The sequence below is a fragment of the Electrona antarctica genome, assembly GCF_951216825.1.
Source record: "Electrona antarctica genome assembly, contig: scaffold_118, whole genome shotgun sequence".
In the NCBI taxonomy this organism is placed as follows: domain Eukaryota; kingdom Metazoa; phylum Chordata; class Actinopteri; order Myctophiformes; family Myctophidae; genus Electrona; species Electrona antarctica.
Genome location: NW_027638083.1, coordinates 174,969 through 202,370, shown reverse-complemented (window position 1 = coordinate 202,370; position 27,402 = coordinate 174,969). Strand labels below are relative to the sequence as shown.

General features: G+C 42.9%; 1 protein-coding gene across 1 annotated transcript; it reads right to left on the bottom strand.

The window, feature by feature from the left end:
* Positions 1-520: 520 nt before the first annotated feature.
* cd9r (CD9 molecule related) lies at positions 521-23,671 on the bottom strand (the record flags this gene model as incomplete). Its single annotated transcript, XM_079531309.1, has 9 exons — positions 23,555-23,671; positions 23,045-23,167; positions 20,120-20,225; positions 19,066-19,163; positions 8,093-8,167; positions 7,004-7,105; positions 4,494-4,586; positions 2,938-3,021; positions 521-775 (listed from the first exon to the last, which is right to left on the bottom strand). The coding sequence occupies exons 2-9, from the start codon at positions 23,108-23,110 to the stop codon at positions 521-523; spliced, it is 879 nt and encodes a 292-aa protein (XP_079387435.1). The 5' UTR covers positions 23,111-23,167; positions 23,555-23,671.
* Between the last annotated feature and the right edge of the window lie 3,731 nt (positions 23,672-27,402).

Below are 27,402 nucleotides of genomic sequence, written 5' to 3'. Positions count from 1 at the left end.
TGCTGTTGGCCAGTTGCGTGCCCACTGTAGTGCATGCATGTGCACATCTTGTAAACCGGGGTGGACTGGGAGGTTTTCCAAATCACTGAATGCTCCTTTTACACATTCATCGCCTGGGGGTATTAAGGACCAATTAAGTCAGAGCGCCCATCGATTTATAGCGACTGAGCACATTTAGCGACGCACCAGGCGCTAGCCCGGATGTAGCTGAAGTAGCTTGATGCAGCCAGTGTAACTCTGCAGAGTGTACAAACGCAACCAAATGGACCCGTACACGGGTTCCATTTGGTTCCATTGGTACACACTCCCGGAGTTATGGCCCGGGGGGGGGGGGGGGCGGCCTTAACTCCCTGGGTTATGGCCGGGGGGGGGGGTCCTTTGAAATTAAAACGTTTGCGAACCACTGCGCACTAAATGGATCAGAGCCTTAATTAGTATCATGGGTAACACCTGTGAAGGAAGTATAGGGAAGCGGCCCGGATATATAGGGAGTTATTCTGTGTGCATATAATAGAGCCCATTATTCCTGTGCCTCATCCACTGGGACATTAACCAGAGTGGGCAGAGGGGCAAAGACCACCGGCTGGTCATAGGTGGAGGAGGAGGAGGGGTAAGAGGCACTGTAAACCAAGGTGGACTGGAAGAGGGCTTGTGGGTTATTATTATCGTTGGCCACTACTGTGGGAGAGGACTGCGACAGGATGATGTACTGAGCAGCCGAGAGGGAATCACGGAGTTTGCTGTTGAGGATTAAAGCACATATCAGAGCCACCGTCTACAAATTAAAAAGCAGGTATAGACGGATGGGGATAGATTTGAAAAGAATTAGGAACGGGAGGCGAGGGGGAGAAAAGTGGGAAGGTGTAGAGAAACAAAAACATGGACGGAGGTATGAGTTATGAAAATCAACTTAGGTGATTAAAGACATTAATGACATGTCCAGTGGTGGAAAGTAACCAAGTACATTTACTTCATTAAAATAACTCATTTTTGAGTTATTTGTACTTTACTTGAGTATTTCCAATTTCCAGTACTTTTACTTCTACTCCACTACATCTCAGAGGCAAATATTGAATTCCACTTGATATTGTATACTCCACTACATTTATTTGAAAACTTTAGTGACTTTGTAGATTTTGATTATTATTACCGTATATTGTTACGGACAGTAACAAGTAACAACTTTCAGCCCTATATACATTTCGCCCATTTGAAAATAGCCGATCTACAGGCTCACGATGCGTCGATGCGACGCATCGTGAGCCTGTAGATCGGCTATTTTCAAAAGATACATTTGAAAACTGGAAATGGGACATTCTGCACATCACTTTTGTACTTTTACGAATTTACGTAAGTACATTTTGAACGGCAGACTTTTTTTTACTTGTAAACAAAGTCCTTCTATATTACGGGTATTGATACTTTAGTATCAATCAAGGAAAAATACTTTTTTCCCAACCACTGCCTATTTCAGCTCTATAGTGGCGGCCGCGGTGTCCTATTTCAGCTCTATAGTGGCGGCCGCGGTGTCCTATTTCAGCTCTATAGTGGCGGCCGCGGTGTCCTATTTCAGCTCTATAGTGGCGGCCGCGGTGTCCTATTTCAGCTCTATAGTGGCGGCCGCGGTGTCCTATTTCAGCTCTATAGTGGCGGCCGCGGTGTCCTATTTCAGCTCTATAGTGGCGGCCGCGGTGTCCTATTTCAGCTCTATAGTGGCGGCCGCGGTGTCCTATTTCAGCTCTATCTCCTGTCCCAGCCTCTTCCTCATTCTTTCTAAACCATGGTTACAACAGTATTGCAGCAGACACACATACTGTCTTGCTGTCAAACATCATTGGTGCTTTTTTATTCCCCTATCCTCAGAGCAGCCCTGCGTCATATCAATCATTCTATATTAGTGTTTTTTTTTCTTCTACAATCCACACGGACCCACCGTTCAATTGATTTATGATCCAGTTGGCATTGTTATTTATATAATAAGTGCTGCTGTATACATAGTGAATCCTGTATAAGATGGCACTTTTTGTAGACTTAGATAGCATTTGATACAGACTTATAGCATGTTATGTAGACAGCACTAGAATTGCATTGTATGTAGTCATAGCACTTCATAGGACATGTATATTGTATAGCAGGGGTTCTCAACGTTTTTGGCCGGGGACCCCCGAAAATGCTTTGGCAACGTCAAGGGGATTATATAGATATTCCACTGTTACGTTCTTAAGGTTACGCATGTTTCATGATAACTAATAATCGCTCTGTATTAAGAGCGTCTGCTAAATGCCTAAATTGTCAGTGTCACTTGTGTTTTGAAATTTCTACATTTCAAAATACAGCCAGGGAGCACTTCTGTATTATTGTTGTGCTAACTAAACTACCCCGGTGGTAACAGTGTGAACTACTACTAATCTGGACTAGAGGGCTATTGCCGAACACGGTATTACTAAAATAATAATGATGGACAACATTCAGGAAAAATACAAGAGCGAGGGGTATAATCCGGACCAGAGTGGTCATTTTGGGGATGGTCTGTTTTATACCCCAACTGGACTGGCCTGAAATATACCCTGAGATATAAAACAGGCTACCACCCAGATTAGCAGTGATATAATGTGGCAGGGGGTATATTTTGGGCTGTTACTTACGTCCTTTAGGGTGGAATGGGACACGATTGTATGCAACCATGAAAATGCCAATGGAATGGGCCTATTCTACTGCAGCATAATTCTAGTATATTGTATTATAATTGTGTGATAGTGTATGCAGATACAACATTGTAATTCCATGTGTTGTATGTTGCCCTTGTGTTAATATGTTGCAAACCTAGTTATGTTGCATTCTGTGTATTTTATACAATATATACAGTAACTGTATATAGAACTGCTATGTGTGTAGAATAGTGTGTTGTAGTGCTCTGTACGTTGCCATACTGCCTACCAGAAGAGCTCCAGTTACGAGGAAGATGGCCAGGATCACTGGCGCTTTACTCCTGAAGGCACTTGCGATGACTGCGGGGCAGGCCTACAGGGAGACAGAGACAGAAGGGATCGTCAGGGCCCTTGGATGGATATGGGGAAATGTAGGACGATTCCATTACGTAGCAAAGCCAAATTAATGTCTCCAAGCTGCACAAACTCCACTTTGCATCTCTGCCTTCTCTCACACAATGGATGGCCCAAAGGAGGAATGCTGATGTAGCATTATTCCTCTAACTAACCTGTTAATTTATTTATTCTTTGCAGCAAAAGCGCATGTCTTTCTGCTTTGGTTGAGCTTTGAACTGAGATTGATTGTGAATGCAAGTAACAACTATAACTGCACTCTGTCGAGTGCCCAACTTGAAATTTGAAGTTGAAATTAAATACTAAAACAACAAATAAACCTTTAAAGAAACATATTTTATAACTGGCTGTCGATGGTGACGTAATTACGATATGGTTCAATATTGGTTGGGTAACAGGTAACGTATGTATGTATACATGTATGTAATCTGAAACCTCTTAATTACGTCACCATCAAAAGCCAGTTATAACCAGACATTGAAACATATCTTAATTACGTCACCATCAACATCCAGTATATATACCTACCATGCATACCATACGTACATACGTCCAGCCGACCATAATACTTGCACGCTCTGCTTGCACAAGTAATGATTTGTGACTAGTTAACACTCATCTTAAATTATTGCAGCCTGCATTTTTGGAAACTTTGATCTATCCATCCATCTTCAACCGCTTATCTGTAGTCGGGTCGCGGGGGCAACAGCTCCACCAGAGAGCTCCAGACTTCCCTCTCCGGAGCAACATTAGTAACTTCCTCCTGGGGGATCCCGACGCGTTCCAAGGCCAGTGAGTGCGACTGCGCCTTGGTCTGCCCCGGGGTCTCCTCCCAGTGGGACGTGATTCTTGGTCTGCCCCGGGGTCTCCTCCCAGCGGGACGTGATTCTTGGTCTGCCCCGGGGTCTCCTCCCAGTGGGACGTGCATTGAGGACCTTCCTAGGGAGACGCCCGAGAGGCATCCTAACCAGATGCCCGAACCGCCTAAGCTGGCTCCTTTCCAGGCGAAGGAGCAGTGACTCTACTCCGAGTCTCTCTCGTGTGACTGAACTTCTCACCCTATCTCTAAGGGAGATGCATGCCAGCCACTTGTCGGCGAAAACTCATGTCGGCCGCTTGTATTCGCGACCTTATTCTTTCGGTCATGACCCACACTTCATGACCATAGCCACTAGCCCAAAAGCTCAAGGAATAGAGATTAGCCTACTTAAAGTATGATGCCTTATATAGGTTGTCTATGTGGTGTGGTATACAAAAATGACCATAACTTTTTTCCCCCCGATGTTTCCGGCAGAGCAGACCACTCATTATGTGGACCTTAATGACCAGATGAATAGAAAAAACACAAATAAAAAGTATGTCATGACATCACAGGCTAATAGGTGAGGGTAGGAATGGATCATGGATCCAGTCGTCAGATACTCTACTTACAGGCATAGTGAAAGTCTCCCAGATCCCACTTGGTTTGGGGCACGTCTGTTTTACCACATCCAACATGACTCCCACCACACCGCAGCAATGGAACTGGAGAGAGAGGAGACATGGGAGGGAGATTTATTAGACATGGTTCCTCCAAGGAAACTCAATGGAACTGGAGAGAGAGGAGACATGGGAGGGAGATTAGACATGGTTCCTCCAAGGAAACTCTCAATGGAACTGGAGAGAGAGGAGACATGGGAGGGAGATTAGACATGGTTCCTCCAAGGAAACTCTCAATGGAACTGGAGAGAGAGGAGACATGGGAGGGAGATTTATTAGACATGGTTCCTCCAAGGAAACTCTCAATGGAACTGGAGAGAGAGGAGACATGGGAGGGAGATTTATTAGACATGGTTCCTCCAAGGAAACTCAATGGAACTGGAGAGAGAGGAGACATGGGAGGGAGATTATAGACATGGTTCCTCCAAGGAAACTCTCAATGGAACTGGAGAGAGAGGAGACAGAGGAGGGAGATTAGACATGGTTCCTCCAAGGAAACTCCCAAAGAAGCTCAATATTGACTATATGCAGACTGCGGCCATCTTGTCATTAAAACCCATTCTGGGCGGGAACCCCTTTTGGTGTTCTAAAGCATTATGTTACACTTTAGCTATTGAAAAATAGCAGATCTACAAGCTCATAGCGCGGCACCGAGTGCCACGCTACGAGCTTGTAGGTCTGCTATTTTTGGCACACATCTTTGAATATATATTCTTTCAGAGCGAACGTTTTTAACTCAAATCTTTGCTTCTGGGGGGGGTCCCTGGAACAACATATTTTCAGATGGGGCTCCGTGGCCAATTACATATCATTTTTGGGGTCCTTGACATGAAATATTCTCCCGTTTCGAATGGGATCAGTGTATTGAAACGGGGAAAATCAGGTGCAATCAGGCCTTTCAATAGACTGAGTAGACGTCTACCCGTCTACTCAGGTGCTCAGTAGGTTGATTCCTTCCGATTGTGTCGGTTGATCTGTGCAGTTTAATGCATCGCATGCAGCTACTGGAGCTCAGTAGGTGATCATTCCTTTCAATGCAGCCGTAACATCGAACATGCACTGCTCCCGTGCTTGCGGTTATGTTTAGGTTAGGATTAGAGATGCACTGCTCCCGTGCTTGCGGTTATGTTTAGGTTAGGATTAGAGATAGGGATAGTAATTTCGGAACAAGGAACCTTCTGACTAACGACACGGCACCGCTCCAGTAGCTGCATGCGATGCATTAAACTGCACAGATCAACCGACACAATCGGAAGGAATCAACCTACTGAGCACCTGAGTAGACGGGTAGACGTCTACTCAGTCTATTGAAAGGCCTGATTGCACCTGATTTTCCCCGTTTCAATACACTGATCCCATTCGAAACGGGTGAAATATTGAGCACCACTGATACAGAAACATGAGGTATTTCAGAAAACTGTCAGGATTTAGAAGACATTTTTTAAATTTCGATGTCAGGCCTAAATGGGTTAAGTTAATCGCAGGAGCTACTTCCTGTCCTTGCAGGTGATTATTTTTTATAATAATAATATTTAATAATAATTTTAAGTGTTGCAGTTTGGAAGTGCTCCTTAGATATCACTCAGCTGCCCTGCATAGCGCCTGTTTTGAATTTGCACATAATGCAGGAGGCAGCAGGACGTTGCTTTGCTGATCTCAAGATGGCCACGGTCTGCACAAATAAGTCGGTTCCAGGGAATTTTGTAGTCGCAAAACATGAAACGAGAAATGATAGCATAGTGATATTTGTCAGGTGAAAGAAGCGCTGGTTTCTTTATTTAGTAACGAACGCTCCTCTCAATCAACCGGCCGGTCTCAATCATATCATTACGTTACATAACATTGGGTGTCTCTAAAGATTTCTGTTACCTGCTTCCTGTTACCTGAGTAACCAATACACGACAGCAGCGTGTGTCTCAGCCAATCAGGACTAGGTCCTCAGTATGACTCATGTATGACTAGGTCTTCTACATTTCATGAGCTTTCACTAGTCAGGTTTCACCTAGACTGGATCGAACCCACCTATGCTTTCTATGGCATAGGCAGCAGGATCCGCCGGGAGAATCTAGACGCAGCTGCGCGACATGAGACTAATTAATAAGGGCTGTTCTCGGCCCCACCCCTCTCCCATTGTTTATATTGTGGTGGCAGCACCAGGAGGGGGTGGGGCGGGGTCGACATATGCCCTTACTGGGCTGCATTCGAGACACTTGCCTTGTGTGTGTGCGTGCGTGCGTGCGTGCGTGCGTGCGTGCGTGCGTGCGTGCGTGCGTGCGTGCGTGCAGACGATCAGAAATCAGCAGAGAGTGATCGACGTTTGCGCTACTGTATGCAGAATTGGAAGTGGACTCGGCCCCAGACTTTTTTTCTTTTTTTTCTCCCTAGCTGGAAATAAAAACGTCTGGGTTTCCGAGGCTAGGTTTCACCTGACAAAAAGACATGACTGCAAGGCGTGCACATACCGCGTTGTGGAAGAGTGTGAGCGTGACAGCACTGGCTGGGTCTTTGTTGGCCACGTACAGAGTGTACATGCTGCTGTAGAACTCCGACAGCTGTGCCCCAACCTGCACAGAGGAGATTAGGAGAAATACAATGACAAGCATAAACAAGATCAGTGACATTGTTGCTTTATGGTTTATACAGTGGAAGTAACTCAGTACATCTTAGTTAAGTACAATTTTGAGGTGTTTGTACTTTACTGGAGTATTTATTTCCAATACTTTTACTTGTACTCCACCACTACATCTCGGATCCAAGTATTGTACTTTTACGCTACTACATTTATTTGAAAACTTGTGTTACTATAGCTACTTTTGTAGATTGTGATTGTTATTACAAAACAACCACTTCAACCCTATATAGAGCGTCGCAGTCCATTCTACAAGCTCACAATGCGTCGCGGTGCGACGCATTGTGAGCTTGTAGATCGGCTGTTTTCAAAATATCCGTTTACATTTGAAAACTTGAAATGGCACATTCTGCATAGTGAGTACTTTCTACTTTTGGTACTTTAAGTACATTTTGAAGCAAATACTTTTGTACATTTTGAACACTTTTATTTGTAACAGAGTAGAGTTCTACATTGCAGTATTTGATACTTTTACTTAAAGCTGCGATAAGCAATATTATGTTTTTCTTTTTTTTGTATTCAGAGACAGCCAGCAATGAGTAAAATGCTCCCAATTTTCTTTCTCTGTGACACATCTAGGGCCCACAATCTGCATTCAAAGATGTCATTGGTCATGTCATTGTCATTGGTCGAAAAAAACCCGGTCGAAATTACCAATCAGGAAGTAGACAGGCAAATCGACCAATGGGAAAGCTTATAGGAAAATCTTTGAATGCAGATTGTGGCCCCTAGATGTGTCAGAGACTACATTTTTTGGAAGCGTTTTACTGAATGAATACAACAACAAAAAAAGAAGCTCATTAAGATTTTGACATAATATTGCTTATAGCAGCTTTAAGTAAAACAATTGAGTACTTTTTCCACCAGTGATTTATTTTTAATTCATCCTTTAGTCAGCTTTTCTGTAGTTCTTCTATCTCACCTCATCACTTCGGGAGTAGGCGAGCACGCCCAGCGCTACCTCGATGCCCGCCATGACGCCCAGCAGCACAGCGAACTGAAAGGAAGAGGTAAACGAGTGTTGAATAACGAGCAGGTGGTTCATCGATCCTGGTGAGCTGACCACCGGAGCTGAAATAACGTTGAGCGGTGGTGAGTAAAAACCGAGAGAAGGGCTGGAGCGGTGGTTTGCTCTTCACCGCGGCTCGTGGCGTCATTTTGTAGTTCGGTGGTCACCTCACCACCGAAAATCCAGACTATGTATGAGCCTTAACACACCAAATGTGTGCAATAACCAAGTAGTCTCGCGTGGCCAGACAACTATTCCACAATCTCCCAATGCTAGTATAGAGTCTGGAACCACACCTCCCGAAATCCCAGTAAGGAAGCTTGCCATTCACGTTCACGGAAATATATTTTAAAATATCTTTAGAGCTTATTTTTTTCATTTCCATTTCTGATTTATATTAGCCCATTTAGGCCTGACGTCGAAATAAAAAAAGTATTCTGAAAGAATATATATTCAAAGATGTGTGTCACATTTTCACGATTTTTCAAAAATAGCAGACCTACAAGCTCGTAGCGCGCCACTCGGTGGTGCGCTATGAGCTTGTAGATCTGTTATTTTTTTTCAATAGCTAAAGTATAACATAACAACGGGAATTGCACCACTCAGTTCACACGGGTGTGATTTTTTTTACTTGAGAGCTACTTGCTAAGTGCGTCTTTGTGTGTGTACCTTAGACAGGCCCGAGTGCATGTCACAAAAATGGGTGTCCCCAAGTTTTTATGCTTAGGGTTAGGTTTAACATTAGACATCTATCCATTAGGGCTTAGGTTAGATAAGTTATAGTGTGTGTGCGTGAGTGTGTGCATGCATGCATTCATTGCATTATGCACCCTCTTTGAATATGCCACTCACTTTGAATAAAGATTTGAATAACGTACGTTTGCAAGACTGGAATGCTGTGTTATTCTGAACGGTGCAGACAACAACACCCATGTAATGGAATATTAATATTTGCATAGTTGCACTTCATGTGTCCTTCATTTCCTTCAATGCTGGTTTCTTGTTCTTCCATTTTGAATGACTGGCTTCCATTAAAGGGGCATTCCACTCATTTTCAACATTTTACTATGTCATTAATATACCTTAGAGCTGTTGTGTGGAAATAATAAAAAAGTCCCCCCATTCTGTGTTTCCTAGAACTAGAGGTCTGAAAAAAATCATTAACATGGTGAAACACATCTTGATGACATCATCAAGATGTGTTTCACCATGTTAATGATTTTCTTTATAATTACAGTTCTAGGAAGCACAGAATGGGGGGACTTTTTTATTATTTCCACACAACAGCTCTATGGTATATTAATGTCATAGTAAAATGTTGAAAATGGGTGGTTTTCCCCTTTAACCACTTAACCCATTTAGGCCTGACGTCGAAAGAAGCAAAGATTTGAGTTAAAATGTTCATTCTGTAAAAATATATATTCAAAGATTTGAGGCACATTTTCACGAATTTTCAAAAATAGCAGACCCCGAGTGCCACGCTATGAGCTTGTAGATCTGCTATTTTTCAATAGCTAAAGTATAATATAATGCTTTAAAACACCAAAAGGGGATCCCGCCCAAAATGGGTTAAACCATGCATAATAGTGAAAATAGGTAGATGAATGTTGGTTTTTGCCGAATGTTCCCCTATTTTTAAGACATGCCGACAATAAAGATGCAAGGCTGCTGCGGTTAAACTACCAATCCAGATGTTGTGGTGGTGGTCAGGTGGTGGTCAGGTGGTCAGGTGGTCAGGTGGTGGTCAGGTGGTGGTGGTGGTCAGGTGTACACTTTACATTTCAGCACATGGCGTTCGTAATTTTCGTCGAAAACAAAGTATTGCATTGTGGGTTTGAGGCAGGCCCCTTTTGGATGTAAATCAATCAAGTCACCTTCATTCAAGTGGCATATGCCAAAAATAGGTTTTTAAAAAAAAGTAATTTAAATTATTTATATTTTAGGCCAGGGGCATGTCATGTGGTCTACCTGCATGCACAGCCTTTGTGATCTACTGGTAGATCACGATCTACCTTTTGGGCACCCCTGGCACCCCTGGGTTAAAGTATCCGCCTATAGGATATACGTAGCCTGCGACCATGAGACCTGTTTCTGAATTTCGGTCTAATAAAACACCCATGTGTCCAATGCTCCAAATGTCCTGGACTCATCATGTCCCTCCTGGCTTCCAGGCAGAGATGTGACCTTTCCCTCTCAGGCAGGACTGCAGACTCACTCCCCGTTTCCAGTCACCAGTCTGAAAAGCAGACTCTACCAGACTCCCCGTTGCACTCTATCCTTGTATCTCTTCTTTCAGCCTATTACACCATTACACTATAAGTCATATCTCCAAAACTGGTGGGCCAAACTGAACAACCAATATGTCAATTTGAAGCTATGATTCCCTGCTTTCACATGCATGACATGGAAAAATGAAAATGTAAAAAATTTCAATGACTTAGCCTCGGTCAGAAGCGGTCATATTTTATCCGGCTAGTTTTTATTTGTTGAAATTCTCAACAATTTAGTTTTCGTCAGTGACAAAAGGTAGTCGACGAACATTTTTTTGTCATAGTATTAGTCGACGAAATCAACACTGTGGTAGTGAGTGAAGCAGCACCTCATCTAGTACCATAGCAGGGCAGAGAGATGGTTGTTGTGGTGGGGCTGCTCTAGGTACTTTCCCCAGCCAGTCCATTTCTGTGAGTCATACCAGCTCGGCCCGAAGGCACTTTCAGATCCTCAATAAGGCTGCCATGTCTTGGAAGAAGTAATAATGGGACCAGCTAATGGACTATACCAGGGATAGATTTATGACATTTATTGAGGTCCGTAATACGTGGCTTCCATCAGCACATCAGTGGATTGTGTTGCACACAAAAGTGCAAATGTATTGCTGTTGCTAATACAAAATGGACTTTGACTGCATTATTATTTATATGGTCTTGTTTCTATTGTATTAAACTATTTGGAATAAAAAATCATTGGGCTGCTTTATTAGGTTATTTGTATTGGTACAATATAGCCAGGAACATGAAATCACCCGCTTTGAATGTTATCAACCTGTAATCACCAGTATGTTCTTATATCAACACCATTCAATGCAGCCAGTATGGACGCTCCCTACATACTGCCTAATACCGCCAGCGAAATGCAGAAGTGTTTCTATATCAGTGGACCCCAAAAATTATATGTAATTGGTCGCACTCGGTGCCGCGCTATGAGCTTGTAGATCTGCTATTTTTCAATAGCTAAAGCATAACATAATGCTTAAAACACCAAAAGGGGTTCCTGCCCAGAATGGGGTTAAACAATGCAGAATGAGGGTTACAAAGTTACAGTAAGTACCACAGACGAAAAACAGTCTAAGTCCAAATTTCAGACTGACCCCTCCACGAAAAGGCCTCGTTGTCCTGAACCCTTATCTATCATTTATATATTATGGATCATTAGTGTGGACTTAGACTGTTATTCGTCTGTGGTACTCAGTTGACTGAAAAGGTTTGGGCTGAAGCCCAAGCTTATTATGCCCACCTTATTAATGATTACAAATAATTATCCCTTAAAGATAGGGGAAACAAAAAGAACAGAAAAGCAGGAACAAAAGCAAAGGGGAAACTGATTTTCAACAATGCTGTGCTGTGCTTCTTAAATATCAATAACAACAAACAAAACATGAAAAGACAGCTTGTATGCTGCAAATATTGTCCAACCAAACTCTTTGGGGATGTCTACGGGAGTCGCCACAAAGACTGAGTCATGGGCGCGCTGCCTGAAACCCCTCTAGGACACGAGACGCATGACAATGTAACACCAGAAACGTGAGACAAATGCCGCGCTGAAGTGCAACCTTTGACGAGCACGCTCTGTGAGCAGCGGCGGCCACCATTTGACCCTGTCATTCACACTGAATCTGGGATTTGTCGTCGCAAGACTTGCATTTTCCCTTTCCAGGAAAACAAAACGTCAGCAAATAAGTATATATGAATAAAATACAAGCACGAGACAGTGTTGATTTCGGCGACCAAAACTAAGACGAAAAATGTTCGTCGACTACCTTTTTTCACTGACGAAAACTAAATGGAAACTAAATGAAAACTACTAAAAATATACTGACAGTTTCGTCAACAAATAAAAACTAGGCTGTTAGGAAGGGACTAGTGGACAAGAGATCCAGTAGAAGTCATTTTACACATGGTTGCATGCTGAAAATAGCAGATCTACAAGCTCGGCTATTTTCAGCAAGTGTAAAAACAGTCAATTTACGACAGCATCAAGGCCCACTAAAATACATTTAGTCGACTAAATCAACTATAGATGTAGTCGACTAAAATCTTATGATATTTAGTCGACTACAACTAGACTATAACACTAAAACATTCCAGGTGACTAAAATGTGACTGAAACTAAATGAAAACTATTGAAGAGACTATGACTAAAACTAAAATCAAAATTTGCTGCCCAAAAACAACACTGGCACAAGAAAGGGCCTGCAGGGTGCATGGATGTCAGTAGCTCTGGTCCATAGCTCTAAGACGAGAGGCTGGTCTGCATTCATGCGAGCGGCGGAAGTGGAGAGTAACATAGCTCTAAATGCATCGCATTAGAGCTATGGACCAGAGCTAGGATGTCAGGCATATGCAGGGGGACCTGAGCAGAGGTATACAGTGTTTCCACACCTAAGCGCAAAACGGTCGACAGCCGCGCACGTCTTAAGCTGTGCACAGCTTATTGTCCGAGTTTTTAGACAGCTGGTGGATGTAAATGAAGCTCCACCTCCGCGGACGACTTGCGTGTAGGAGAGCGTTTCCGGGAATCTGGCCGTCGCGCAAGTCGTCCGCGGAGGTGGAGCTTCTTTTCCATCCACCAGCTGTCTAAAAACTCGGAAAATAAGCTGCGCACAGCCGAGAACGTGCGCGGCTCTTTAGATAGTGTGGCAGCACCTAGACACACATGGATGTCAGGCATATGCAGGGAGACCTGAGCAGAGGTGTATAGAAACACATGGATGTCAGGCATATGCAGGGAGACCTGAGCAGAGGTGTATAGAAACACATGGATGTCAGGCATATGCAGGGAGACCTGAAACACATGGATGTCAGGCATATGCAGGGGGACCTGAAACACATGGATGTCAGGCATATGCAGGGGCACCTGAGCAGAGGTGTATAGAAACACATGGATGTCAGGCATATGCAGGGAGACCTGAAACACATGGATGTCAGACATATGCAGGGGGACCTGATCAGAGGTGTATAGAAACACATGGATGTCAGGCATATGCAGGGAGACCTGAGCAGAGGTGTATAGAAACACATGGATGTCAGGCATATGCAGGGGCACCTGAGCAGAGGTGTATAGAAACACATGGATGTCAGGCATATGCAGGGAGACCTGAAACACATGGATGTCAGGCATATGCAGGGAGACCTGAAACACATGGATGTCAGGCATATGCAGGGGGACCTGAGCAGAGGTGTATAGAAACACATGGATGTCAGGCATATGCAGGGGGACCTGAGCAGAGGTGTATAGAAACACATGGATGTCAGGCATATGCAGGGAGACCTGAGCAGAGGTGTATAGAAACACATGGATGTCAGGCATATGCAGGGGGACCTGAGCAGAGGTGTATAGAAACACATGGATGTCAGGCGTATGCAGGGGGACCTGAAACACATGGATGTCAGGCATATGCAGGGAGACCTGAGCAGAGGTGTATAGAAACACATGGATGTCAGGCATATGCAGGGGGACCTGAGCAGAGGTGTATAGAAACACATGGATGTCAGGCATATGCAGGGGGACCTGAAACACATGGATGTCAGGCATATGCAGGGGGACCTGAAACACATGGATGTCAGGCATATGCAGGGGGACCTGAGCAGAGGTGTATAGAAACACATGGATGTCAGGCATATGCAGGGGGACCTGAAACACATGGATGTCAGGCATATGCAGGGGGACCTGAGCAGAGGTGTATAGAAACACATGGATGTCAGGCATATGCAGGGGGACCTGAAACACATGGATGTCAGGCATATGCAGGGGGACCTGAAACACATGGATGTCAGGCATATGCAGGGGGACCTGAAACACATGGATGTCAGGCATATGCAGGGGGACCTGAAACACATGGATGTCAGGCATATGCAGGGAGACCTGAGCAGAGGTGTATAGAAACACATGGATGTCAGGGGGACCTGAGCAGAGGTGTATAGAAACACATGGATGTCAGGCATATGCAGGGGGACCTGAGCAGAGGTGTATAGAAACACATGGATGTCAGGCATATATAGGGGCACCTGAGCAGAGGTGTATAGAAACACATGGATGTCAGGCATATGCAGGGGGACCTGAGCAGAGGTGTATAGAAACACATGGATGTCAGGCATATGCAGGGGGACCTGAGCAGAGGTGTATAGAAACAAAGGGCCACAAAGCAGCATCACCCTGCATTCCACACCGGAGAGCTGCCATAGATCAGGTTTCCACTGCTGTGTTACTGAGCCACGAGAGGATCAAATCACAGGGAGGGTGACTGCATGTTTCTACCTTAACAGTCACTGTAACTTCACTGCAAAACCAGTGAAACCCCTCCTGACATTTGAAGACCATGAATGTGTGTGTAAATTAAGCAAATTTATGATTAAAAGAGAATTCCATGCTAGAAGGCTTTCTTACCTTTATTTGTCGTTGTTACGTCCCCACCAAAGAGGTCCAGGTGTTATTTTGTGCAAAAGTGCATTATTGGCTATTTCCCCTACCATAAGCCCTCAATGGGGGTTGGGTTTTTGTGCTAATTTGCTCATTTCCATCTAAATAAGTAGTAAAGTGTGCCGCTTGGGATACTATTTACATCATGAAGAGAGGATATATAAAAAAATAAATTAGCACAACACCCCAATGCCCCATTCAATTCAATGCAATTCAATTCAATTCATTGAGGGCTTATATTAGGGGAAATAGCCAATAATGCGCTTTTGCACAAAATAACACCTGGACCTCTTTGGTGGGGACGTAACAACTACAAATAAAAGGTAAGAAGCCTTCTAGCATGGAATTCTCTTTTAAGAAGAGATTATATGAAAACATGTTGAATGGCTAACAATTAAACATTGGTCCCTTTAGATTTGTCATTCACCCTGCAGTAAACTATGACATGATGTTTGTCGACTCTACCTTTTCTCACGGACAAACTTAAGTAGAAACTAAGCTATGATGACTAAAACTAAGACCGGACTAATATGATGACTAAAACTAAGACCGGACTAATATGATGACTAAAACTAAGACCGGACTAATATGATGACTAAAACTAAGACCAGACTAATCACTCAATAGATTATTTTAGCCAGCGCATCACGCTGCTAGATAGATCTGCTATTTTCGGCACACAGCCAAGTATAAATCGGACATTTCAACCGCCATAACGACCAGACAAAATACATTTTAGTCGACTAAAATCAACTGTAGATTTTGTCGACAACACATTTATGGTATTTTGTTGACTAAAACTAGACTAAAACCTTTCACGTGACTAAATTATGACTATGACTAAATGGAATTTTATTCAAAAGACTGACTAAAACCAAATCATCATTTCAACGGGTGCAGTACTTAGTTTAGACAGTTTTTGGTTTAGACTAGTCATTGGTTAGACCAGTCATTAGTCCTACAACTACAACCTATCTCAAACCTTCACCCTAAACCTAACCTCCCACGGGGCAGCACACCTAAACCTAACCTTAACCAACCCATGTCTAAACAATGACTAGTCTAAACTAAGTATACACCCCCATTTGAACATGTCAATATCAACACTGCATTCACCTAACCTTTTTAAGCCCTTTGAAACTATTCTTCAGGCTTAACATTTAGGACTACTTCTTGAAACTACTTCTGGAAAACCAACAGGTCAATGTAACTTATTTTGGTACGTGGGGTTGTGTTTCAACTGGCTGGCTTTATGGCAGTGTCGTGTTTTAGACGTTGGAGGGGCCCTAGACTCTAGTGCCCTAGTGGCCCCCTGACCCCTTCCAGACCCCCCAAATGTACCCAGCTCAACTGCTCAGGTCTTTAAATCATTGCTTACTCACAGTGGCGATGTCGTCGACTAAAACTAAGACGAAAAATGTTCATCGACTATACCTTTTTTCACTGAATGGAAACTAAATGAAAACTAAGCTATGATGACTAAATACTAAATATACTGACAATTTCGTCAACAAATAAAAAATGTTAGGAAGGGACTCGTGGACAAGATATCCAGTATAAGTCATTTTACACTTGGTTGCATGCTGAAAATAGCAGATCTACAAGTTCACAACTTCTGAGCTTGTAGATCGGCTATTTTCAGCAAGTGTAAAAACAGTCATTACGGCGGCATCAAGGCCCACAAGGTCACCAATTTAACTATAAACCTATTTATATGTAGCAATTGTTCAAACCATCACAAGAACATAGTATGAACACTGTGTAATATAGTGGAGGTTTGTGCTGCAGCCCAGTATCTGTAGTGAGATATACTGATTAATTATAGTAGCTGCGCATGTACTTTGTACTGCATAAGATATTCTGGTGATGCCATCGTCAATCTACTTCATCAAAGACACTGCACATCCAAACATACAGGATCTCACTGTTGAAGTAAAACCCATCTGCTTATTAGAACATCAAAGATACAGTATAAGGTAAGCTTTCCGTTATTCACATGACTGCAGGGATCAAAGTGGGCTTAAGTCCCTGCCCTTTTACCCGTCTGTAAAACAACTGCCCTTTCCACACCACGAATGTAGCATTCATGAAAGAAATGCAAATGTCCTCCTCTCCATGCCAGCATTCAGGAGAATTGCTTTTTTTTCCTCCGAAGTCTCCTGAACTTGAACACAGTATTTTGCGTTGAACACATTTGTTTAGAAATCCATGTCGTATACACACCGCATCTCCACTAGCTACAAACTGCTGGGTTGCGCCCCGGAAATAGCTGATCTACAAGAAAATTGCAGATCTACAAGCTCACAACGTGTCACACTGCGACACGTTGAGAGCTTGTAGATCTGCTATTTTCGCTATTTCTTGTCCAATGGGATTTTAGCCCCTGCCTCCCTAACACTCTCTGCACGTCCGTGCATGACTGTATGCCCCAGTACATAGTTAAAAATCACACCCGTGTGAAGTGAGTGGTGCAACTCCGTGTGGGGGGGTCATCCAGACCACCAGGAACACGCCCAGGGGGCCGGGCCGGTTCCCGTGTGTCGCCCCACGTCCGAAACGGTTGAGAAATGACAGAGTTACCGTAGGGGGTTCCCTGTACTGTACTGTACTGTACTGTACTGGCACACCCGAAATCATCATATAACCAGTTAATATGTGCGTGTGTGTTTGTGTGTGTGTTAGGTTGTGCACATGGGTGGTGAAAAACAACCCTGCTGTTTTCGTGCTCAGACCCAGCCAGCCACCCAGCCAGCCACCCACCCACACACATAGCTCCGTAAGGGAGTGGTTGCACCACTCAAAAGTCCAATCCTTGTCTAAATGTATCACTCAGCACTGGCTCCCTGTTTCGGCCAGGATCGACTACAAGGTCCTGCTCCCTTACCGTGTCTCATTTTTAAGATCTTAAATGGACTTGCACCTCCACCACTGAAACAGTTCATAGATCGAAGGGACAGTGGTGACAGAGCAACAAGGGCAACTACCAGAGGAGACTGTGAAGTGCCAACCAGACGCAGTGTGTTTGGTAAAACAGTCTTCTCTGTTAGAGCCTCATCCCATCACTGGAACAGTCTCTGTTAGAGCCTCCCATCACTGGAACAGTCTCCCTACAGAAGTAAGAGAGACCTCCAACTATTTGACCTTCAAATTCAACCTGAAGAGGTGGCTAACAAAACAAATCAAATCTGTAATCATGAGTAATCATCAGCTCTATGTATCATTGGTATCATTTCTCATTTCTCTCTGCAGTTGTTTTGTCCAGTTTGTTTTCACTCCCCGACAGATGTGAAAACTGACATGTTGATTAATGAGCATTGTCCCTGTCAAATAAATAAATAAATACCTACAGAAATTAAGCAATAACCCTCCAAAAACAACCTGCACCCTCAGATCTCCGAACAAACTTCTACCGCAGTCTCCAGATACCAATCTGCGCACCGTGGGGGACCGGGCCTTCTGCTCGGCAGCACCGCCCGCGCCTGTGGAACAGCCTCCCCGTGGACTTGAGACTATAGTGCCGCAGACTGTAGAATATTTTAAAACCGTTGTCACCGAATGTCCTTTTGCGCTTGACTTTTTATTTTTTGTTTTGTTTAACCTTCTATGATTGATTATGTGTTTTTAACCAAGTAGCGCTCTGGGATTCCTTGTGAATGAAAAGTGCAATACAAATAAAATTCATTCAAACTCATAGAGCGGCACCGAGTGCCGCGCTATGAGTTTGTAGGTCTGCTATTTTTGAAAAATCGTGAAAATGTGCCTCAAATCTTTGGATATGTATATATTATTACAGAGTGAACATTTTAACTCAAATCTTTGCTTCTGGGGAGGTCCCTGGAACAACATATTGGGGGGGAGGCATATTACATATCATTTTTGGGGTCCTTGAAATATTGAGCACCACAGAATCAGATACAGAAACATAAGGTTTTTCAGAAAACTGTCAGGATTTTTGAAGACTTTTTGAAAGTTTCGACACCAGGCCTAAATGGGTTAATAAATTAACTTTAGAGCTCATCGTGTGATGCTGTCTGTCTGCTGTCATCTTGTTCTCCGAGCAGCTCGCTGCTGGCTGGCGGACAAGTAACTCAACTGAATGTGTCCATGCACTTCCCAGCCTTAATGGAGGATTACTTTTAATTCACAACAGAGTCAGAGCTACTGTAGGAAGAGGATGGTTTCTCTCTCACCACTTGGAGGGCGCATCGATTCTCATTACAGGCACCGAAGTCTCCGAAGGCCACCACGACCAGCATCACCGAACCCAGTGAGATCAGTACGGTCACACCTGGTTACATCATGAAGACAGCCACAAGAGAAAGAGGAAATTGGTCAATCAATGCCTTGAGCTGAGATGTGTCAGTTAAGTTTCATTTTTCTGGAAACGGGAGAGAAAATAGAGCACCAAAGTCTGACGTCAATATCGCTAAAGGTTGCTATTCCACAGGTTTGTGTATTCATGTATTTGTATTATTATTATCGCCATAGGGGGACCTTAGATCTCCTCATATAAGAACTGTGTTCTTATATCATCCCGGCCGTTTCACTCATATGGATATGAAGAATCAACTGACTGAGAGAAAACGCTATTGTTACTGCTACTGAATTACTTACATTTTTGCTATAGAAACAGACTGTATCAAATATGAGTGACTGACTGTCGTAAACGATACAGAGACACCTCCACGACAATATCGCAGAGACAGCTTGTTTATTTTTTAACCACAATTCTTATATGAGACGACTTTAAGACGACCCAATGTTATTCTCCATAGATAAACTACTTCCGCAAACCAGGGGATGAGCGAGTGACGTCAGGACTTTGGAACCAGGGGATGAGCGAGTGAGGTCAGGACTTCGGCACTCTATATCCCGTGAAATTATAACTTAACCCATTCAGGACGGGAACCCCTTTTCGTGTTTTAAGCGTTATGTTATATATACTTTAGCTGTTGAACAATCGTGAAAATGTGGCGCAAATCTTTGAATATATATTCTTTCAGAGCAAATATGTTTTAACTCAAAGCTTTGCTTCTGGGGCGGTCCCTGGAAACAACATATTTTCAGATGGGGGTCGGCGGCCAATTTCATATAACTTCTGGGGTCCTTGACATTAAATGGTTTGAGGACCACTGACACAGAAACATAGGGTTTTCAGGAAACTGTCATGATTTAGAGGACATGTTATAGAATCTGTTCTCAGGTATAAATGCATGGGTTTCATGATAGCGAAGTTGAACTCACCAATGACAAATGCACTTGTGTTGAGCATATCTATTTCGAAGAAGCCCCTGGTGTCATTGCTGAATCTCAGCCACAAGCCAAGGGCCAACATAGCGAACCCCACCACCTGCCAAAACAGCATGTTACATTCTTATGATAATGACAATGATAATGAATGTATTTATATAGTACCTTTCCAAACAACGTTACTAAGTGCTTTATGTACAGTGGCAGAAAATAACAATAAGGGTTAAACAGTATATACCTAGATCAACACATGCAATCATTAGGTAACACAAATGTAACATAGAATAAACACTTTTGAACAGCAGAAACCACTAAGAAAAGGCCTTAACCCATTCTGTACGGGAACCCCTTTTGGTGTTTTAAGCATTATGTTATACTTTAGCTATTGAAAAATAGCAGATCTACAAGCTCGTAGCGCAGCACCGAGTGCCGCGCTATGAGCTTGTAGATGAAAAATCACACCCGTGTGAACTGAGTGGTGTAAGGTTTTATATAGCATGATCAGCCGTGGTCTGACGTAATGTTTGACGTAATGAAATCACACCCGGATGTGATTTCACAACTGGCTTTTTTTGTGCAGAAAAAATGAGCATGGTTGCTACGGTCATCCAGTTCACCCGGGTGTGATTTAATTACGTCAGAAATTATTTTGAACATAGCAACCATGCTCATTTTTTTCTGCACACAAAAGCCAGTTGTAGGAGTGGTTTACACCACTCAAAAATCGTGAAAATGTGGTGCAAATCTTTGAATGAACGTTGAGTGAAACGTTTTTAACTCAAATCTTTGCTTCCCTGAAACAACTTATTTTCAGATGGGGGCCAATTACATATATTTTTGGGGTCCTTGACATGAAAATGTTTGAGAACCAGAAACATGGGTTTTTTCAGAAAACTGTCATGATTTAGAAGACATTTTGTAGAATCGGTCTCGTCGAAATGGGTTAATGGCATTTCTATCTCTGGGACCCCCAATGTATGTAAACTCAAAGTTAACTAGAGCGCGGTGCCCGTGTTGTGATGTCAGAACACAGGCCAGCTGATCAGGCTATATAAGACCTTGCACCACTCAGTTCACACGGGTGTGATTTTTTTTAATACTTTTTATCCCACGATTTTGCAACCCATTTTTTCATCCAGCGTCATTTATCTAATGTAATCCTGGCCAGCTTATAGTAGTTCTGTGTCAGGCTGCAGGCATGCCAAAATATGTAGTGTTGTGGTGAGGTCAGAACAGGCCAGCTTATGTAGTTCTGTGTCAGGCATGCCCAAATATATAGTGTTGTGGTGCTCCACAACACTACACCTCATATATGGACCCTGGGCATGCAGGGGCCCTTTTTGTGGCGGTTCTGGACAACTGTGGGTCCGACCGACTCAACACCCGGCACCGGCGCACTCCATGTTGTGGTGTGGAACGTGTGTGTCAAATTTGAAGTCATATAGTGGGGCGAACGGTTCTCGAGTTACGTGGATTACACCCGTACTGAGACATGATGCATTTATAGATAGATAGAGATAGATAGATAGATAGATAGATAGATAGATAGATAGATAGATAGATAGATAGATAGATAGATAGATAGATAGATAGATAGATAGATAGATAGATAGATAGATAGATAGATAGATTTATAGATAGATAGATAGATTTAACTCTGAGAGTGTACAAATGGAACCATTCATACACTCTCAGAGTTACAGACCCATAAGGGTCCATTTGGTCTATCATTTAGCTGGGGACCCCCCCTGGGGACCCCCCTCAAGGAACCCAGTGCTATATGGTATATATATATAGCCTTACTGTACAGATAATCTACTATGTTAGACAGACATTAGGTTCTTAGCTTGCTTACGATTCGTGATGACTATTCCTATCGTATTTGATATGTTGTTTTTGCTTTCTGTAAACCGCTCTGGATTAAGAGCGTCTGCTAAATGTCTGAATTGTAAATTGTAATATAGGCTGTCATGCATTGCAACAAATGTTCATTTTAGTCGTCGGGCAAGTTTACAAACTTAAGAAAGGATAGTATTGTGCCTATAGCTGTTACGCCATGAGGGAGTTCCAGGGGGTCCCCATGGCTAAATGATAGTTTGGAACCAAATGGACCCTTGTGTCTGTAACTCAGAGAGTGTACAAATGGAACCAAATGGACCCTTGTGGGTCTGTAACTCCGAGAGTGTACAAAACGGACCCTAACGGGTACGTTTGGTTCCATTTGTACACTCTCACAGTTAAATTAGCATTGTTTTTACAATATAAATTGGGGTCCCAGAGATATAAATGCCATTAAACGGGGGACCGTAGACTGATGCATGTGAAACTGGGGGTCCTTGAAACGGAAATGGTTGAGAATCACTGCTAGAGCCGTAACAATCTTCTCTTATGGGGGTCCCTGGCATATATTTTCAAATGGGGGGGGGGGGCTGATTAGTGTCGATTCGGGGGTCCTTGACATGAAAAAGTTTGGGAACCACTATTACAATGTATACTAAATGATTTGCATATGGAAAGCATGCAGGTCTCCTGGCCTAGTGCCTGTACTGTACTGGCCCGAGGACTGTATGCGTGGGTGAGCCACTACTGAGAGGATGACCCCTGGTCGCTGTCCAAGGTGCTGAATGTGCTGAAAACACGATTCCCCCCACCTCTCCTCCCCTCCCCTCCCCCCTCAATGATAGCCTTCCGGTACTTAACAACGAGAACTCAACTATATCTTCAACAACATTTTAGTGTTTTAAACAACAAACAACGCCTTTTTTGGTCGCTGTAATGTCCCTGATTGGACTCAGCATTAAACTTATAAACCGAGTGGAGAAAAAAAAAAGACGAAAAACAAATCCTTCTAAATCAAACACGGTAGGTATAGGCCTGACTGTAATTCAATTCAGATCAACTGTAGGCTAATGTACTTACAGCGAAAAAGATGTTGAAAATGATGAGGACATATTTGCATAGCTGGCCGCATCCGTCTAGTGCCATGATGGTGAAAACCTTTGCCTTCTCTCTTTTCTTTTTTTCCCCTCCTTCTTCTTCTTCCTGCGGTAAACACACACAAGAAGAAGCCACTTGCAAAGTATGCGCGATAATATATTAAAACAGTCGCTCGCGTTACCACTTCAGCAGGCCTGTGTGTGTGTGCTGCGATGTACAACACGACACGACCCGACAAAAATACACATCATCTCTGACTGCGATGACTGTATTAGCAGTTTATTAGTACATGCTACAATTATATGTTTCGTTTCGTGTGAGAGTCTAGGTTATTATTATTAAGCAGTAACCTAACGCCGAGATCCCAGCGGTTTTCTAATGAAAGGCATCTTCAGTAATGCACACATACAACCGCTATCATAGAGATTACATCGTTTATTAGCGTCCATTTCAATGCGGAGGATATACATTTAACAAAAAAACGAAAAATACCTCTATCGGCGAGCGCTCCCCTAAGTGCCCTGGGTCTGATGATCCGTCGCACTGTCACAGATTAGACAACATGTAAGTACAATAATAAGCCTTGTTGCGACGGAAGTCCTAAATAGGATCACGAAGTGGCAAGTGTGGCAAGTGGCAACCCCCCCAAATCCCCCCCTCCCCCCTTTAGTCCCACTGTCCCATTGGCTCGGCGGCTTGATTGACAGGAGCACACACCAGTGAGAGGAGAGGAGGATGAGCGACGCTCCAGTGCATGGATTCTTGACTTGGGGAGAAATAATTAAGAGAAATGAAAGTGAGAGACTTTTAGAGATTTTGTAAATGAAACCTAGACGACAATGGACTGGTTGTTATTGTTACCATAATAGGAAATTCCGGGATTCCTATGATGGGATTCCGAAACCTAATGAGTTGAACAGATTATAAATTAATTATTTACAGTCAAACATATCACTATCCTGTTTATATAGGCCTATTTATATTCATTAGATGCATTTGTTATTTAATTTATTTGGTCAAACACTGTCATTTACTGTCAGTTCTTGTAGTAATAATATCTTGACTTCTCTCATTCTGAAATGAATGATATATGACCGGAAAGTAACACGCACGCACGCACGCACGCACGCACGCACGCACGCACACACACACACACACACACACACACACACACACACACACACACACACTATAGGGTGTTGCCATGTTGGGGGCCCTAGGCAAAGACATTTGGGGAGGGGGAAAGTAAGGGGAGGAGAGGGCAAGTAAGTTCACACCATACATTGCAGTATAATATGCTAATGAGCCCATATGTCGCTGAAGTAACTGAATTAGTATCTGGCTGTACTTGTTGCCATGCCACAGAGAACAAGAGCTTTAGATCTGAGGACGATTAAAACAAAATGTCTTGCTCCATAGCTGTGTCACTGGTTCTCAAACTATTTCATTTATTTATATATGTATTTGGCCGCCGACCCCCATCTGGAAATATGTTGTTCCAGGGACCCCCCAGAAGCAAAGATTTGAGTTAAAAATGTTCGCTCTGAAGGAATATATATATTCAAAGATTTGTGCCACATTTTCAAGATTTTTCAAAAATAGCAGATCTACAAGCTCGTAGCGCGGCACTCAGTGCCACACTCTCATTGTCATTCTCCAAGGCGACACACTTGCCCCGTTTCTATTTATTATTGTTGTTGATTATGTTCTTTGTATGTCAGTTGATACTATCAATGATAAGGGCTACCAACTACACCCTATAGGAGAAGCTCTCGTCATCCTGCTAAATACCTAACCGACACTGACTTCGCTGATGACATCACGCTTATCAGTCAATCATTGGAATACACTCAGGCTCTCCTTCAGTCTCTTGAGCAGGCCTCCAACTGTGTTGGTCTTTATCTCAATGAGATGAAAACTGAATAGGTAAATATATGCAAATCCAACAATAACCACATTATAAAAACACTTAACAACACTCCTCTGAAACAGGTTGATGACTACAAGTATTTGGGTTCATATATATCTTCTTCCCAAAAGTACTTTCAAACTAGGAAGGGTATGGCCTGGTCAGCCTGCAATGACATGCATAAGATCTGGTCATCCCAGCTTAGTAGGATGTTAAAAGTAAAAATATTTAGGACGACCGTTGAGCCGATTCTACTCTATGGCTCCGAGACATGGACACTTTCAAAGAAACTAGAGAAACGGTTGGATGGCACTTACACCCTTCTAATGTGAGCGCAAAATCTGTCTGGAAGAGCCACCCATCGACTAATCTAATATACGGCAACCTTCCCCGTGTTTCTTCACTAGTCCGATCCAAAAGAACACAGTTTGCCGGCCACTGCTACAGAGCTGACAATGAGGTTATATCTTCCCTTCTTCTCTGGAGTCCTGCCTCAAAGCAGACTGTTCCCTAATGTCATCGCTAGGGACACATGCATCAGTAAGCAGGAACTGGGGATGGCAATGAAGGACCGGGAAGTCTGGCATGGCATTGTGAAATCCATGATCTCGACAGCGGTCGAAAAATGATGATGATGATGAGCTTGTAGATCTGCTATTTTTCATATAACATAATGCTTAAAACACCAAAAGGGGTTCCCGTCCTGAATGGGTTTTAACTGCTCTCACTACAGAAATGTCATCAAAATCACTTTATCTTATTGTTGTCATCTTCTTTGACAGTCAGACGAGTACGACACAACAGTGTATCTATTTTCATATAGCCAAAGAATATACAGGTCTGAAGTGGTTAATGCATGTTTTACAAAGTAGGCCTACCTAGTAGGCCTATAGCTAAAGTTTTCCAACATGTTATAAAAAAATAAAGTATACAATATTTGCCTTTGAGATGTAATGCAAATACAGTAAACGTATTGAAAACTGGAAATACTCCAATAAAGTAAAAGTGTAAAAGATACATCAAAATTGTACTCGGCACTAAAACGCGAACGCGAACCTGCACACTGGACGCGTTTTCGTATTTTTAGCGGCAGATTTTAGCGGTGTTGATCGGCTAGTGTAAAATTAGGCCTTTCGACGACATCAAGGCCCGCCAAAATACATTTTAGTCGACTAAATGAACTGTAGATTTAGTCGACTAAAATCTCACGATATTTAGTCGACTAAAACTAACCAACACCAAAACATTCCGGGTGACTAAAATGTGACTAAAACCAAATTAAAACTATTCAAGAGACTTTGGGCTCCATTTCCGTCACCGCTAAACCCCTTATCCCTAAACTTCTTTGCCTTTTTTTTTTTTTACTATTTTGAAAAACATTTTTGAATAGTTCAACTAGCCAATCTACATTGACACGTTGTGAGCTTGTAGACTGAAAGGCAAAGAAGTTTAGGGATAAGGGGTTTAGCGGTGACGTAAATTGAGCCCTATGACTAAAACTAAAATTTAAATGTGCTGCCAAAAACAACACTGCATGGTAACAGGATAGCACCTGTTTTGAAGGTGCTATGTAGCACCTTTGTCTATAGCCTATATACTGTGGAAGCATTGTATTGGTATAGGTCTACCCAGAGCCATCTAATACAGGGGTTCTCAACGTTTTTGGCCGGGGACCCCCGGAAATGCTGGTGGTTTAAGCAAGTGGTGTTTTAAGCATTGTTATAATTTAGCTATTGAAAAATAGCAGATCTACAAGCTCATAGCGCGCCACCGAGTGGCGCACTATGAGCTTGTAGGTCTGCTATTTTTGAAAAACCGTGAAAAACTTTTTTTTTCACGGTTTTCACTATTTTTTTTTTGGAAAATAATTTGGGGACCCCCTCAAATAATTTGGCGACCCCCCGAGGGGTCGCGACCCACGGGTTGAGAACCCCTGATCTAATAGAAGAGTTACGATATTGAGGGGGCAGAAACCGAGCGCTCGAGCGCCGTTCATGCAGCCTGAACTGAGCCACGCTGGAGATGGAAATACATTGTTTTCAACGAGGGCAGCGCAAATAAGAGCTATTTTACAATTTACAATTTAGGCATTTAGCAGACGCTCTTAATCCAGAGCGACTTACATTAAGCAAGAACAAAAAGCATGGGAATACATCACATATGTAAAATGCATTTATCGCGAAACATGCGTAAGCTAAGAACGTGACTAGAACATATCTATATAATGACACTATACATATAAACTATAACTAGAACATATCTATATAATGACACTATACATATAAACTATACATATATGCTATACTATGCTGTACATATATACTATGAAGTGCTATGACTACATACAATGCACTTATTGTGCTGTCTACATGACATGCTATAAGTCTGTTTCAAATGCTATATAAGTCTAAGAAGTGCTGTCTAAGGGGGG